Genomic DNA, 15,135 nt, shown 5'->3' with positions numbered 1-15,135 from the left:
CCTTCAACTTTTTTCCTATATAGTCTCTCACACCTCACTTTCATAGCTCTAACTCCTTGATGGAGGTGGGGCATCAACTGGTCTACTAGAAATTTCTTATTTCTTGAATCCATCTTGTTTTTACTATGTCTTCTCCGGTGCAACACGATTTGTCACAGATCAACACGTTAGTGGCAGAGGGCCTGAATGACAGCATCCAACATTATCACTCTGACAACAGCACCAGGATGGCATGGGACTTCATCCAGTCACAAGTAAGTACATAAAGAATCTTGCTCAGATGAGTCAGACTGAACTCAGACTAGACCCTGGAAACAAATGTCTCTTTCCTAAAGGATTCAAACTCTATGATCTTTAGTTCTAAAGTCCAAAGAAATGTCTTTGCTCTCAGAGGCAGTAGGGTATAGGAGTTAATCCAATTGTTATAAAAATTTCTGCATTCTATTTCATTCTTTACCAAGTCACATAAAATCATTTCTTTAGCCCTAATAGGATGAAAAGAAGATCCAAATAAATCATATTGGAATGGTTACCTACTCTCCAAAATTTTATCAAAATAGCGGCAAAATAAAAGAAACTTCTTTTAAATCTCCAACTCACCAAAATTATTTTTTTTACCTAGTCCTCTAGTGTCACATTCCCCAAGCTTCTCCCATACCCATGAACATATACAAACTCTGCATTCTTCTTTTATTTGATATTTTTATTTACATTTCAAATGTTATTCCCTTTCTCCGTTTCCTGTCCATAAACCCTCTATCCCATCTCCCTCCCTTTATTCTATAAGGGTGCTCTCCTCCCCAACAACCTCCCTTCCTGCCTCCCCACCCTGACATTCCCTTACACTGGGAGGTCCCAGCCTTGGCAGGACCAAGGGCTTCTCCTCCCATTGGTGCCCAACAAGGCCATCCTCTGCTACATATGCAGCTGGAGCCATGGATCTGTCCATGTGTAGTATTTAGGAAGTGGTTTAGTCCCTGGGAGCTCTGGTTGATTGGTATAGTTGTTCTTATGGGATTGCAAGTTCCTTCAGCTCCTTCAATTCTTTGTTCAATTCCTCCAATGGGGAACCTGCTCTCAGTTCAATGGTTTGCTGCTAGCATTTGCCTCTGTATTTGTCACACTCTGTCTGAGCCTGTCAGGAGACAGCTATATCAGGCTTCTGTCAGGATACGCTTCTTGGCTTCATTAATATTGTCTGGGTTTGGTGTCTGTATGTATATGGGCTGCATCCCCCAGTGGAGCAGGCTCTGAATGGTCATTCTTTCAGGTTCTGCTCCAAACTTTGTCTCCATATCCCCTCCTATGAGTGTTTTTGTTCCCCTTTTAAGGAGGACTGAACAATCTGCACTTTGGTTGTCCTTCTTTAGCTTCACGTGGTCTGTGGATTGTATCTTGGGTAATTTGAGCTTTTGGGCTAATATCCACTTATCAGTGAGTGCATGCCGTGTGTGTGTGTGTGTGTGTGTGTGTGTGTGTGTGTGTGTGTGTGTGTGTGTGTGTTTTGTGATTGGGTTACCTCACTCAGGATATTTTCTAATTCAATCCATTTGCTTATGAATTTCATGATATTGTTTTTGCTAGCTGAGTAGTACTCCACTGTGTAGATGTACCACATTTTCTGTATCCATTCCTCTGTTGAAGGACATCTGGGTTCTTTTCAGCTTCTGGCTATTATAAATAAGCCTGCTATGAACATAGTGGAGCATGTGTCTTTATTGTATGTTGGAGCATCATTTGGGTATATGCCCAGGAGTGGTATAGCTGGGTCCTCCTAACTCTGCATTTATGCCTAAGAATGTTAAGTAATGAGCAAGAGCTAGAGAGCAAAGCACAGGCATGTTCTATGCCTCAAAAGGTATCAACATTTCCCATGATAGATTAATATGCAGTAGATAATAAAAGCATAAGAAATTACAACATATAAACAAAAACAGGGGAACTTAGGAAAGTAACAACCTTTATAGAGTTCAAACTCCTCATTTGTTTCAATTCAGATTCCAAGTCCCTTTTAAAGTTCAAACACAACAAAATGAAAAATAAAACAAAATACATCTCTTGATACATGTCACCAGCTTCACATTGACTTAGTCACTCTCACCCCATTTAATCCCCTAAACATTTTTTCTAAAATATCCTGAAGCAAATATAATATTGAACCTTTTATTATCTCACCCACTAAGAGTCTGGTCCAGTGGTTAAGAGCACTTATTGCTTTGCCAGAAGATCTGGATTTTGTTAGAGCACATACATGGTTGTTCACAACTTCCTGGAACTCCAATTCCAAATGATCTGAAGCCCCTTTCTGGCTTCCACATGCTCCTAAGTACATATAGTGAACATACAGTCACACATACACACATGTACACACACATACACACTCATGTACACACACACTTACACACACATACACATACATACGCCTACATATAAATCCTCAAATATCAATAACACTGTATATTCCAATTATTCTAATTTTCTCAAAAATTCAACTGATTTGAACAAATTAAGATCTAAAAGTGGTCCAAATATCACATTTGAACAATGTGTCTCAAAATTTCCTTTATTCTTTAACACTGTCCCAGTCTATGATATGCGTAAGCAAAGAAAAATTAAGTCATATGTGCTACATATTCTACCACTTTCTGTATCTGGGTGGTTTATACACATAGGTAATTTGATGTCAGCAAATCTGTTTCCCAAAAGTACTGTGAATATGGAGGCTTGATGCAGTCTCACTCTTTCCTCCTACCTCTTCTTTTAAAATTGTACTTTTTATTGAGAATTTTATATAATTTTAAAAAATTTTATTTTTATACTCCAGATTTTATTCCCCTCCTGCTCCATACTCCAACTGTTCAATATCCCATACCTCTTCCCCCACCCCCTGTCTCCAGAGAATGTTCCTACATCCCACCCCACCAGACCTCTAAACTTCCTGGGGCTCCATTCTCTTGAGGGTTAGGTGCATCTTCTCTGACTGAGCCCAGACCTGAGAGACCTCTGCTCTGTATGGTTTGGGGGCCTCATCTTAGCTGGTGTATGTTGTCTGGTTGGTGATTCAGTGTCTGAGAGAACTTGGGAGTCTAGGTTAATTGAGACTGCAGGTCCTCTTACATGGTGGGCCTCCTCCTCAGCTTCCTCTAGATTTCCCCTAATTCAACAGAAGAGATGACAGCTTCTGTTCACTGTTTGGGTGAACATATCTGCATTTGACTCATTCAGCTGCTTGTTAGGTCTTTTGGAAAGCAGTCATGATAGGTCCCTTTTTGTGAAATCCCCATAGCCTTAGTAATGGTGTTTGGTCCTGTGGCCTCCCCTTGAGCTGGAACCCACTTTGGGCCTGTTGCTGGACCTTCTTTTCCTCAGGCTCTTCTCCATTTCCATCCCTGCATTTCTTCCAGAAAGGAAGAATTATGGGTCAGAGCATTGGCTGTGGGAGAGCAACCCCATCCCTCACTTGATGCCCCATTTTTCTGATGGAGGTGGGCTTAACATGTTTATTATTCACACTGTAGGGAATTTTATCTAAGGTCCACCCTTTGAGTCCTGAGAGTCTTCCAGGTCCCTGGTATATTCTGGGGAGGTTCTCCCAACATCCTCCCTTCAGAGGTCGTCTGTTTCCATTCTTTCTGCTGGCCCTTAGGGCTTCAGTCTTTTGCTCCATCCAATACCAGATCATGTCCCCCTCTTCTTTCAACTCCATCTGCTTTCCCTTCCCTGTGCCTCCCTCCCTCCCTCCCCATTGTGTTTGATTTCTTCTCCCTCCCAAGAGGGGATGAGGAATCCTCACTTGGTCTATTTAGCTTGGTGATCTTTTTGAGTTATATAGACTCTATCTTGGGTATTCTGTACTTTTTGGGGGCTAATACCCACTTATTAGTGAGAACACACCATGCATGTTCTTTGGGGTCTAAGTTACCTCACTCAAGATGACATTTGCTAGTTCCATCCATTTGCCTGCAAAACTCAGGATGTCCTAAATCTTAAGAGCTGAGTTGTAGTATTTCATTGTGTAGTGAACCACATTTTTCTGTATCCATTCTTCTGTCATGGGTCATCTGACCCATGTTTACAGCTTCTGGCTGTCACAAATAAGGCTGCTATGAACATAGTGGAACACGTGTCCCTGTGGCATGGTGGGGCATTTTTTTCGTACATTCCCAAGAGCAGCATTTTTGGATCTTTAGGTAGTTCTATTTCTAATTTTCTGAGGAACCTCCAAATTGATTTCCAGAGTGATTGTACCAGTTTTCAGTCCCACCAGCAGTGGAGGAGTGTTCTTCTTTCTCCACATCCTTACCAACGTGTATTATCACCTGAGGTTTTAATATTAGCCATTCTGACTGATATAAAGTGGAATCTCAGGGTCGTTTTGATTTACTTAGGACTTAGAACATTTCTTTAGGTGCTTCTCAGCCATTTGAGATTTTTGTTTTGAATTCTTAGCTTAGTTCTATATCCCAGTTTTTGATTAGTTTGTTTGTTTCTTCTTGAGTTCTTTATATATTTTAGATATTAGCCCTTTATCAGATGTGGTGTTAGTGAAGATTTTTTCCCAACCTGTAAGTTGCTGATTTGTCTTACTGACTATATGCTTTGCCTTACCAAGCATTCCAGTTTCATGAGGTCCCATTTATTAATTCTTGATCTTAGAGTGTGGGCCATTGGAATTCTGTATAGGAAATTTCCCCCGTGTCAATGACTTCAGGGCTCTTCCTCACTTTCTCTTCTATTAGATTCAGTTTATCTGGTTTTATGTTGAGGTCCTCGATCCACTTGCACTTGAGCTTTGTGCATTGTGACAAATATGGGTCTATTTTCATTTTTCTACAGACAGACATCCAGTCAGACCAGCACCATTTATTGAAGATGCTTTCTTTTTTCCATTGTATATTTTTGGCTTCTTTGTCAAAAATCAAGCATGCACAAGTGTGTGGTTTTATTTCTGTATCTTCAATTCTATTCCATTGATCAACCTGTCTGTCTCTGTACCAGTACCATGCAGTTTTATCACTATTGCTCTGTAGCAGAGCTTGAGGTTAGGGATGGTGATTCCCCCAACTGCTCTTTTATTGTTTTCTCTATTCTGGTTTTTTCCCCCTTTCCAGATGAACTTGAGAATTGCTCTTTCCTTGTCTTTGAAGAATTTAATGTGATATTGGCTGTTGGTTTGCAGTAAATTGCTTTCATTATGTATAGCTATGGGCCTTGAATTCCTGATCTTTCCAAAACTTTCAACATGAAAGGGTGTTGTATTTTGTCAAATACTTTTTCTGCATCTAAGGAGATGAAAAGGTGATTTTTTTCTTTGAGTTTGTTTATATGGTAGATTACATTAATAGATTTTTGTATATTGAACCAACCATGCATCCCTGAGGTGAAGCCTACTTGATTGTGGTGAATGATGATTTTGATGTGTTCTTTGATTCAGTTTGCAAGAATTTTTTCATTAAATTTTATTTTTCTTGGATATTTTATATACTTTATATTCTTGGATGGTACTACTCCCACCCACCTACTCTAACCTCAGCACCCTGCCATTACTCTACACTAGGGAAATGAGACTTCACAGGTACAAGGGCTTTTACTCCTATTGGTGCTGGATAATGGCAAGAATTTTATTGAATATTTCTTCATTGATATTCATAAGCGAGTTTGGTCTGAAGTTCTCTGTTTTGGTAGTGTCCTTGTGTGATTTAGGTGTCTGAGTAATTGTGGCTTCATTGAATGAATTAGGTAGTGTTCCTTCTGTTTCTATTTTATGGAATATTTTGAGAAATATTGGTATCAGGTCTTCTTTGAAGGTCTAGTAGAATTCTGAACTAAATCCATATGGCCCTGGACTTTTTTTTTTGTTTGAGAGGTTTTTAAATGACTTCTTCTATTCCTTATGTAATATGCACCTGTTCAGAATGTTTACCTACTCTTGATTTAACTTTGGTATGTGGTATCTGTCTAGAAAACCATCCATTTCATCTAGATTTTCCAGTTTTGTTGAGTATAGGCCTTTGTAGTAGGATCTGATGATTTTTTGAATTTCCTCCATTTCTGTTGTTATATCTTCCTTTTCATTTCTGTTTTTGTTAATTTGGATACTGCCTCTGGGCCCTTTAGTCAGTTGGCTAGAGGTTAATTTATCTTGTTGATTCTCTCAAAGAACCAGCTTTTTATTTTGCTGATTCTTTGTACTGTTCTGTTTGTTTCTCTTTGGTTGATTTCAGGCCTGAGTTTGACTATTTCCTGCTGTTTACTCCTCTTGGGTGAGTTTGCTTCTTTTTCTAGAGCTCTCAGGTATGCTGTTAGGTTGTTAGTATAAGATCTCTCCTGTTTCTTGACCAGTGCACTTCTTGCTATGAATTTTCCTCTTAGCACTGCTTTCATTCTGTCCTATAAGTTTGGGTATGGTGTGTCAACATTTTCATTAAATTCTAGGAAATCTTTTATTTCTTTCTTTATCCACCCCTGACCCAATTATCATTGAGTAGAGAGTTATTCAGTTTTCATATGTATGTGAGGTTTCGGTTTCATTTGTTGTTATTGAAGACCAGCTTTTGGCCCTGGTGGTCTGATAGGATGCATGGGATTATTTTAATCTTCATGTATTGGTTGAAGGTTGTTTTGTGACCAATTTTATGGTTGCTTTTGGAAAAAGTACCATGAAGTTCTGAAAAGAAGGTGTATTCTTTTGTTTTATGGTGAAATGTTTTGTAGATATCTATTAAGTCCATTTGGTTCATAACCTCTCTTAGTTTCACTGTTTCTGTTTCAATGACCAGTCCATTGGTTAGAGCGAGGTGTTGAAGTCTCCCACTATTATTTTGTGGGGTTCAATGTGTGTTTTGAGCTTTAGTAAAGTTTCTTTTATGAATGTGGGTCCACTTGCATTTGGGGCATAGATGTTCAGAATTGATACTTTCTCTTGGTGAACTTGATGAATATGGTGTTCTTTCTTATCATGCTTGATAACTTTTTGTTGACAGTCTATTTTATTGGATATTGAGATTGCAACTCCAGCTTGTATCTTGGGACCATTTGCTTGGAAGATCCTTTTCCATCCTTTTACTCTGAGATAGTCTCTGTCTTTGTTATTGAGGTGTGTTTCTTGTATGCAGCAAAATTCTGGATCTTGTTTTCATATTCAATCTGTTAGCATATTTATTTTTATAGGTGAGTTGAGTCTGTTAATATTGAGAAATATTAAAACAGATGACTGTTGGTTCCTGTTATATCTGTTTTTGTAGGTAGCTTTATGTACTTGTGGTTCTCTCCTTTTGGGTTTGTTGTGAGATGTTTAATACCTGTCTTTTTGTTGGTGGAAATATCTTCCTTTTATTGGGTGTTTCCTTCTAGGATCCTCTGTAGGTCTGGATTGGTAGATAAATACTGTTTGAATTTGGTTTTGTTCCAGAATATTTCGGTTTCTTCATCTATGTTGTTTGAGAATTTTGCGGATATAGTAGCCTAGACTGGCATTTGTGTTCTCTTAGAGTCTGAATGACATCTGACCAGTCTCTTCTGACTTTCATAGTCTTTGTTGAAAATTCTTGTGTGATTCTGATAGGTCTGTCTTGTATGTTAGTTTGCACTCTTCCCTTGAGAATTTCATACAATGTATTCTGATTATATTCACCCTTCATCTCCTACCAGATCCACACCAATTTTATATTCATTCAAATTTGTATCCTCATTTTATTCATAAACACACTGAGACCAGTTAATCCTATCTACTTTTTAATAAGGTCATCTCCAGGAGTATAGTTCACATGCCTGTGGTTGTATCCTTAAAGAAAGCAGAATCTCTTTCTTCCAGCAGCATTCAATTGCCAATAACTCCAGCTAGGGATGGAACTTCCTGCCCATTCTACTTTTCATGCATGTTCTGGTTTTGTTAATGCTGACACAGTTGCTGTGAGTTCCTATGTGAAACTGCACTGTTGTTCCCACAAAATACTGTTTCCTTATAGCCATGCACCACTTCTGGCTTTTAAACCTTTCTGCTCACTCTTCCACATGAATCCTCAACCTTAGGAGGAGATGGTGTAATATAGATGTCCAGTTTGGTGATGAGTACCCCATTACCTCTTATTCTCTGTACCTTGACCAGTTGTGGGTCTCTGTGTTAATTGCCATCACTAAAAAAAAGCTTCCTTGTTGATGGTTCAATGATATTCATTCTGAATACAGTAATAAGTCATTAAAAACTGATTTGATAATATGCCCATTTAGCAAAATAATACTAGTAGGTTCTCCCCAAGGGGTTATATAATCTACTTAGTCATAGATTCATGGCTCCTAAAGTGATTCCAGGTATGTATCATAACTTATGTAAGGTGCCTTAAATCCAAGCAGAAAGTTATTAGTTCATACAAACAACATGATAGCTTTAGTGATAATATATTCCCAGTGTGATTATTATTATAGCTGTCAGGGCCCACAACTCAATAAGATACTGGATTAGTTTTCTCCTCTGGTAGCTTACACAGAACCTTTCAGCACTATGAAATCTAGCCACTAGGAATTAAACTACCAAATCAATCCAGCTTGATTTCTCTATGTTCTATGATTCACATATGTGTTGGATTCAGCTAAAGACCTCAATGGCCAACAATTCTAACAAAGGCTTTCTTGGTCAGTCTGTGTGGTAGTAGTAGCATTATTGCCCAGTTATAGGGTGACCCCATTACATTTCTTAATATCTATATGGAAACTTTTACAGTAGTATGTTTCCACATGTTTTTTCATAAGCTCTTTATTGTTATTTGCCCCTTCCAATATTTTATCTCTTATTCTTCCCTCCAATCCCACTTAACTATTCCCATTCCACTTTTCTCTATATGACAGAACTCTATTCTCTCTTTCCAGAGATTACCCCCATTCTCCTCTACTAGTTTCCTGATCCCTATCTATATTCCAATTTCAACAAATAACCTAAATATTCAAGGCTAGCATCCACATATATGTCTAAGTCTAGTTTACATTCCTCAGGATGATTGTTTCCACCTCCATCCATTTACCTGAAATGTTCTTAATTTAATTTTTCTTAAGAAAGGAATCATATTTCATTATGTAAGTATATTACATTTTTAATTTCCATTTTATCAGTTGTGGAACATTTGGTAGTTTATGTTTTTTGGCTACTGTGAAGGGAGTAGCAATAAAAGTGGATGAGCTAGCATCTCTTTAGTGGATATAGCATCTTTTGAGTGTATGTCCAATAGTGGTATACCTGAATCATATGTTTCTCCAATATGTAATACCACCACAGCTAGTACTTCCTATTTTCTTACGTAAGCAGGTATCTAATTATCCTGTTATTCAAAAATCTCAAGAATCAAAGTAATAAGGTTTAGTTCTGTGCTTTATTATAGTTTAGTTAGGTTAGTTCTCTGTGTAGAAAGTACTTGTAGGTAAAATATATAAATGGAGAATGTCCTCTGAACTTTCTAGAGGTCTTTTGTGAATAAAATGGTATAGCAGATTTATGAACATTTAGTTCCAAAGAGTCTACAGCAGGAGACCAATTCTGAATTTTCTTCCCTGGAGTCAGTGCTGAATGATAAGCATACTCTTTTGTATAGTGTCTAGTTTTTTTTATTTTTTTTTCTTTGTCGATTTCCTAATCATTATGTTTGGGGGACTTGGCTTCCAGCTGCAGTGTTGTGGTGTAAATGGCTCAAGTGATTGGATCAGTGGTCCACCATCTTCCTGCCCATCAGGTGCAGATGTTCAGGTAATTTTGTTGACAATTTTCTTGTTATTAGCTTCTTTGTTCAAATTATTAATTTATAGTTTAAGAGTTACTCAGATTCAGGAAGAATTTCTGAAATAAAATGATCTCTTTTGAGGAAAATGATTCAAATCCTCTTGTTGGTTAATCTAAGAACAACTATAATTCAAGATGATGCAAGGCTCTGGTCATTTCCCAAAATGGTGGAGGGAAAAATCAGCCTAGAAACCTAATAAAAGAGCCCTCAGCATAGGGCAGAAAATTATTAATTACATCAGAAAGTGTTCCAGAAAGCACTTAAACCTTCCACCAAGAAACAGGGAAATTTGAACACCACCACCACCACTACCAACAACAACAAGAAAGGGCAGAAAACCAGCTCCCCTCCCAATAACTCTAGAAGCTTCCAAAAACTTAGGAACATGTCAATCCAATTTTGGGTTTCTCTTCATGGAGGAGAAAACAGTCATTTTCCAGTAAACCAAGTAAACTAAGTAAATGTTGTCTTGATTCCATGTTTCCTTTCCCTGTTTGGAAATCTATAGAGGTGTTTGGGCCTATGGGTTTGGGCTGGTGGTGGTAGGGGCTGGAGGAACATGACAAGCCACAGTCAACAATTCCAGAATTTTGTAGAGTTATGATTCTGGCTATTGAAGCTATATTGAGATGTATCTTGATCCAAACAAAGATCACAGAACCTATAATCCTGTATATTAATCTAATATCAGCACTGAGTGTTCAAAGGATGTAAGTACATGTGTTTCTGACTTATCTCTGAGGGCTAGTTTAACTTGAATAGGATGGAGGAGTACTGTGTTAAGTACGAGTATACTGATAATATCAGGAGAAATGTCATTAACTTAATGTTCTCTACTTTATGTCTGTTTCTTTAAACAAGTAGGCAAATAAAAACATAAAAACATAATATCAGCATCTTGATTAGGTTGACATATTGAATAGTGTCATTAATGCATGTGATTCCCTCCCCCAGGGTTGTTATAAAAAAGGGCAGGCGTGGTTTCACTCCAATTTCTTGTATATTGGAATCGTTACCATCTGCGTATGTGTGATACAGGTAAGAGCTTAATCCCAGGATCCCTGTAAGGATTAACTTAGTTAAAGTCTTAGAAAAGCACTAGGGAAGAAGAATGAGGCAATAAATATCATATTGTTTATGAGTTTCTCTAGCCAAGGTACAAATGATTATATTATTAATTCAACTAAATGCATCCAGAAAAATATATATTCCTGTAACAAATTGTGTGTGTGTGTGTGTGTGTGTGTGTGTGTGTGTATATATATATACATATATTCAAATCAATGTATCTCTTAGAGATATGAATGATTCACAGATAAATTAAGAGTGCCAAGCAGTATCCACTTTATTCAGTAACTTAGCTGGTCTGGAAATTATTAAGATAAAACAGCTCACTTAAAAATTTTACCTTCTATGTTAAGAAGAAAGTGATGATGGAAATTAGACTTATTTTCCCTTTGTGCTTGCACCTGGTTTGACTAATGAGAGGCAAATTTTGTCTTGTTTTGAGTATGACATTCATAACATTATTTTCTACCCGAACATTGGGCATATTCAATATTAGTTAAGACTTAATTAAGAAATAAAAGGAAGATGAAAGCAAGGGAAACTTTGGTTTTGGCAGAGTTGACTTATTTTTCTTGTACTGTTCTCTGAGGGTAGCTTGATTATGTAGCTAAGTTTCTGACTTCTTAAAAGATAAAAAAAATGTTTTCAAGAGCTACTTTTCTATCATATTACAATTGTCCCCATTTTCTTTCTAATGTTATCCTTTAACTTGAAGAGAGAAAATATGTAGTGGGGAGTAGTACTTAGAGAATGCTCACAGTGTGATGGAAATATTGCTTTTCTATGTTAGCAAAATCCAGAACTGTGGGAGAGGTGCTTTCTCTTATGAAGACCTCACATTTTCTCAATTCTTTTCTCAGGTGCTGGGGATGTCCTTTGCTCTGACACTGAACTGCCAGATTGACAAAACCAGCCAGGCTTTAGGGCTGTGATTTACACCTACCTTCTGCTTAAGTGATTTATTTCTCTCTAGAAAGTCAAAGCACCCATTCCATAAGGAGTTAAACAATTACGTGCCTCACTGGCATTTTGACTTTCTCTTATTCCTTCTTTGACTGGACCTCTGTCTTATACACATCCAGGGAAGAGAACATTTGTCATGGACTTCCCACATCAAGCAGAAGACAAACATTAACCAACTGATAGCAGTAACCATATCCCTTAAAGATGATGAAACATACCTGGGTAATTTTTTAAAAGAGACACTGTAGCACTGTAATTTGATATCCACTGCTAGCTGCAGGTGTGGATATATCTCAGAATACTGGCCTACCACATGTAATCCATTGAGTTTAGCCCCAAATCCAATAAAAAGAGGTCCAAGTTTAAATGTTAGACTCTTAACAATTGTAAAATCAATCTCTACCTTCTAAATCTTGCTGCTGTCACTCTACAAAGTCACATAGGAGACAAGCTGAAGGAAAATTTGGAGTCCCATTCATTAGATAATTGACATGTCCAGTTCCCTTTTGAACACAGTCCTTGGGAATAGGAATCATACAGAGATCTTTTATCACTGGAAAAACATTCTGATTTCTTTGTTAAAATGTATTATTGATTTTGTTACATCATCCACACATCCATCCATCCATCCATCCATCCATCCATCCATCCATCCATAAAAGACTAATTATTCTCATCCTACCATCAGCCAGTTTGCAGCTTTGAATTACATTGCCAAAGAACAACTCAGAAGAATTAATATCTCCAGTGTGTTAGCTGATAATCATATCCATGTTGATGTTGTTGTTATTTCTCTATTAAATAAGGTTCTGTTAATGTACCATTTTAACCTGTCAATAAACAAAAGTTTATATCACTATTCATCAAATATTTGACTCATTCTGATACTTCTACTAGCAAGTCAAATGTATTAGTCAGCTATTTCTGTGTATCAAAGTAGTTCAAAATGTAGTGGCTAAGAATCTACAAATTTGTTTTATTGATTGATTGATTGATTGATTGATTTAAAGACAGGGTTTTGCTATGCAGCCCAGGATGTCTTGGAACTTGCTATATAAGCAAAATTGACACCAAACTCATGATCATCTTGCTTTAGCTTCTGAATGTTAGAATTATGGATAAGTGCTACTATTCTTAGTTAGGACAAATATTTAACTGGTGGTTTTAGGTAATCAGGAGTGTGGAAGCAGCTTAGAAAAATGATTATAGATAGATGTTTCTTGCATTCAGTGATTAAGTGGTCAGCCATGTCTTTAGTCATTTCATGTCTCATTGGGAAATTAATCCACTATCATGTTATCATATACTTGTAATGATCTTCATATAATGGCCCCATATAACTTTATATGGGTAGTTTCCTGCAAAATGAGACAGGTAAGACATACAATGATATATCCCATCCAAAATAGAAGCCACAGCACTTTTATAACTTAAGCTAGAAATGATGCCATCAGTTATTGTGGGTCAAAAGTTCAATTTCCACCCAAGAAAAATTACACAAAGGAGTTATAACTACTAGTAAGTTGAGATAATTGCTGGCCATATGAGAGATTGCTAGCATCTCATGCTTATTGTGTCAAGAAAATAAGATGATATAGTTGTCTATATTATAAATTTATTATATAAAGTAAAAAATTAGAACATATATAATATAATGCCTAATTTACAGAACTCACAATAGAAAAGAATTGGTTTCTGTTTTATAAATGTTCTGTATGGTTCTCCCACTTGCTTTAAGAAAAACTGATTATTTTAGTGGTGCTCTCTAGGGAAAATATATATTGCATTTTCTGAGGCAAATAAAGAAGAAACATGTATTCCTCTTCTTTGTTCAAACTAACACTTAGTTGTGACACTACCAGTAAGTTTTCCTACCTAGGACTTGAGCTTAGTTCTTGGCTCTATTTTGTTCTTTACTACCAATAACCTGTTATGGAGTTCTGAGGATTTACCTACCAAGTATTACCAAATTCACCTATCTCATCATCTTAGTCCTTGCCACAGTCTTTTAATAACACATTGTATTGTTTAGTGTTCTCTAGAGTCACAGAAATTAAGGAATGTCTCTCTATATTAAGGGAATTTATTGTGATGACTTACAATCTGTAGTCCAACTAACACAACAATTGTCAGCTGTGAATGGGAAATCCAAGAATCTAGTAGTTGCTTAGTCCCATGTTAGTTTCAGCTGATCTTCTGTAGAAGTAGGTCCCAATAGATGTGCTAGCAAGTAAATTTAAGCAGACAAAGAGAATGAATCTTCCTTCTTCCGATGTCCTTATGTAGGCCTCCAGCAGAAGGTGTGGCCCAAATTAAAGGTGTGTATCTAGATCTGGGACTTGCTTTGTCCCAGTCTGACCTTGGACTCAAAGATCTTCTTGCTTCAGTCTCCTGGGATTAAAGGCCTAAACTTTTCCTGGCCACTATGCCTCAAGATCTGAATCACAGGAGAACCCAACCAGTTCTGGATTGTAGTTCATTCCAGATAGTCAAGTTATCAACGAGAAATAGCCATCACACCCATTATCTACAGTCTTAATAACCAGAAAGTGTCCTATCTGAACTATTTCTTGCACAGAAGCTCAAATTATAGGTCTAAAGCATAAATTTAATCCTACACTTTTAAATAAATAAAACTCTTCTTTGACTTATGTATTAAAAATAAAATTCAGATACTTTATCTGTTACATCTTACAGAAACTATCCCATTCTTAACCCCAGAGCCTACCTACTGACATTTTGATTGTGATTTTGTGACACTGATGTTTGTTTGTATTAGATTTATTAGACCTTGTCTATACATGTTTCATTTTCTAACAGATCCCTTTGTTTGAATAATTCCTAAAGTTTCCTTCCTAGAAATATTTCCCTAATATCTCAAGGTTGAAAATTACTAAGTGTTTCCAAGTATGAGCTGCCACCCTTATCTCTTTTATTTGAGCGATAGATGAACTTTGCTTGCTCTTAGTTCAGGAGCTCCTACATGCTAACTCAATGTTATGCCACTGTGATAGTGTTCAAAATTAGGAGCTAAACTTTTGAATCACTTTTAAGGAGGACAAAGCATAATACACAGATTTCCATTTAGGTTTTGACACAATGTCTCTTAAATGTACTTATTCAACATGTTTTTAAAAGTTCACAGTTATTAAATATCTTATGTTGGTAGGCCTTTTTTCTTTTATTGCATATTTTCTTCTCCATTTCAAATATTATGCTCTTTCCTGGTTCCCCACCACCCCCAGGAACCCTCTATCCCATCCCCTCTCATCCTGCTTCTATGAGGCTATTCTCCCACCTACCCACTCCTTCCCTCCTCCCAGTCCTGGCACACTGC

At 37.1% G+C, this 15,135-nt stretch overlaps 1 protein-coding gene across 2 annotated transcripts in view; it reads left to right on the top strand.

Moving 5' to 3' along the window:
* Positions 1-12,666, top strand: part of Cd53 (Cd53 molecule) — a 47,453-nt gene extending 34,787 nt beyond the window's left edge. Inside the window, 4 exon segments of one of the 2 annotated variants that reach the window (NM_012523.2) lie at positions 159-254; positions 9,653-9,733; positions 10,722-10,805; positions 11,696-12,666. In NM_012523.2, the coding sequence (NP_036655.1) occupies positions 159-254; positions 9,653-9,733; positions 10,722-10,805; positions 11,696-11,767 (333 nt within the window). In that variant the 3' untranslated portion in view covers positions 11,768-12,666. 2 annotated transcript variants of the gene reach the window in all.
* Positions 12,667-15,135: the final 2,469 nt, after the last annotated feature.

This window comes from Rattus norvegicus, chromosome 2, assembly GCF_021556685.1.
Source record: "Rattus norvegicus strain SHRSP/BbbUtx chromosome 2, alternate assembly SHRSP_T2T, whole genome shotgun sequence".
NCBI classification, from domain to species: Eukaryota; Metazoa; Chordata; class Mammalia; order Rodentia; family Muridae; genus Rattus; species Rattus norvegicus.
Note: the sequence above shows the minus strand (reverse complement) of the source record. Positions and strands in the feature narration are given on the sequence as shown.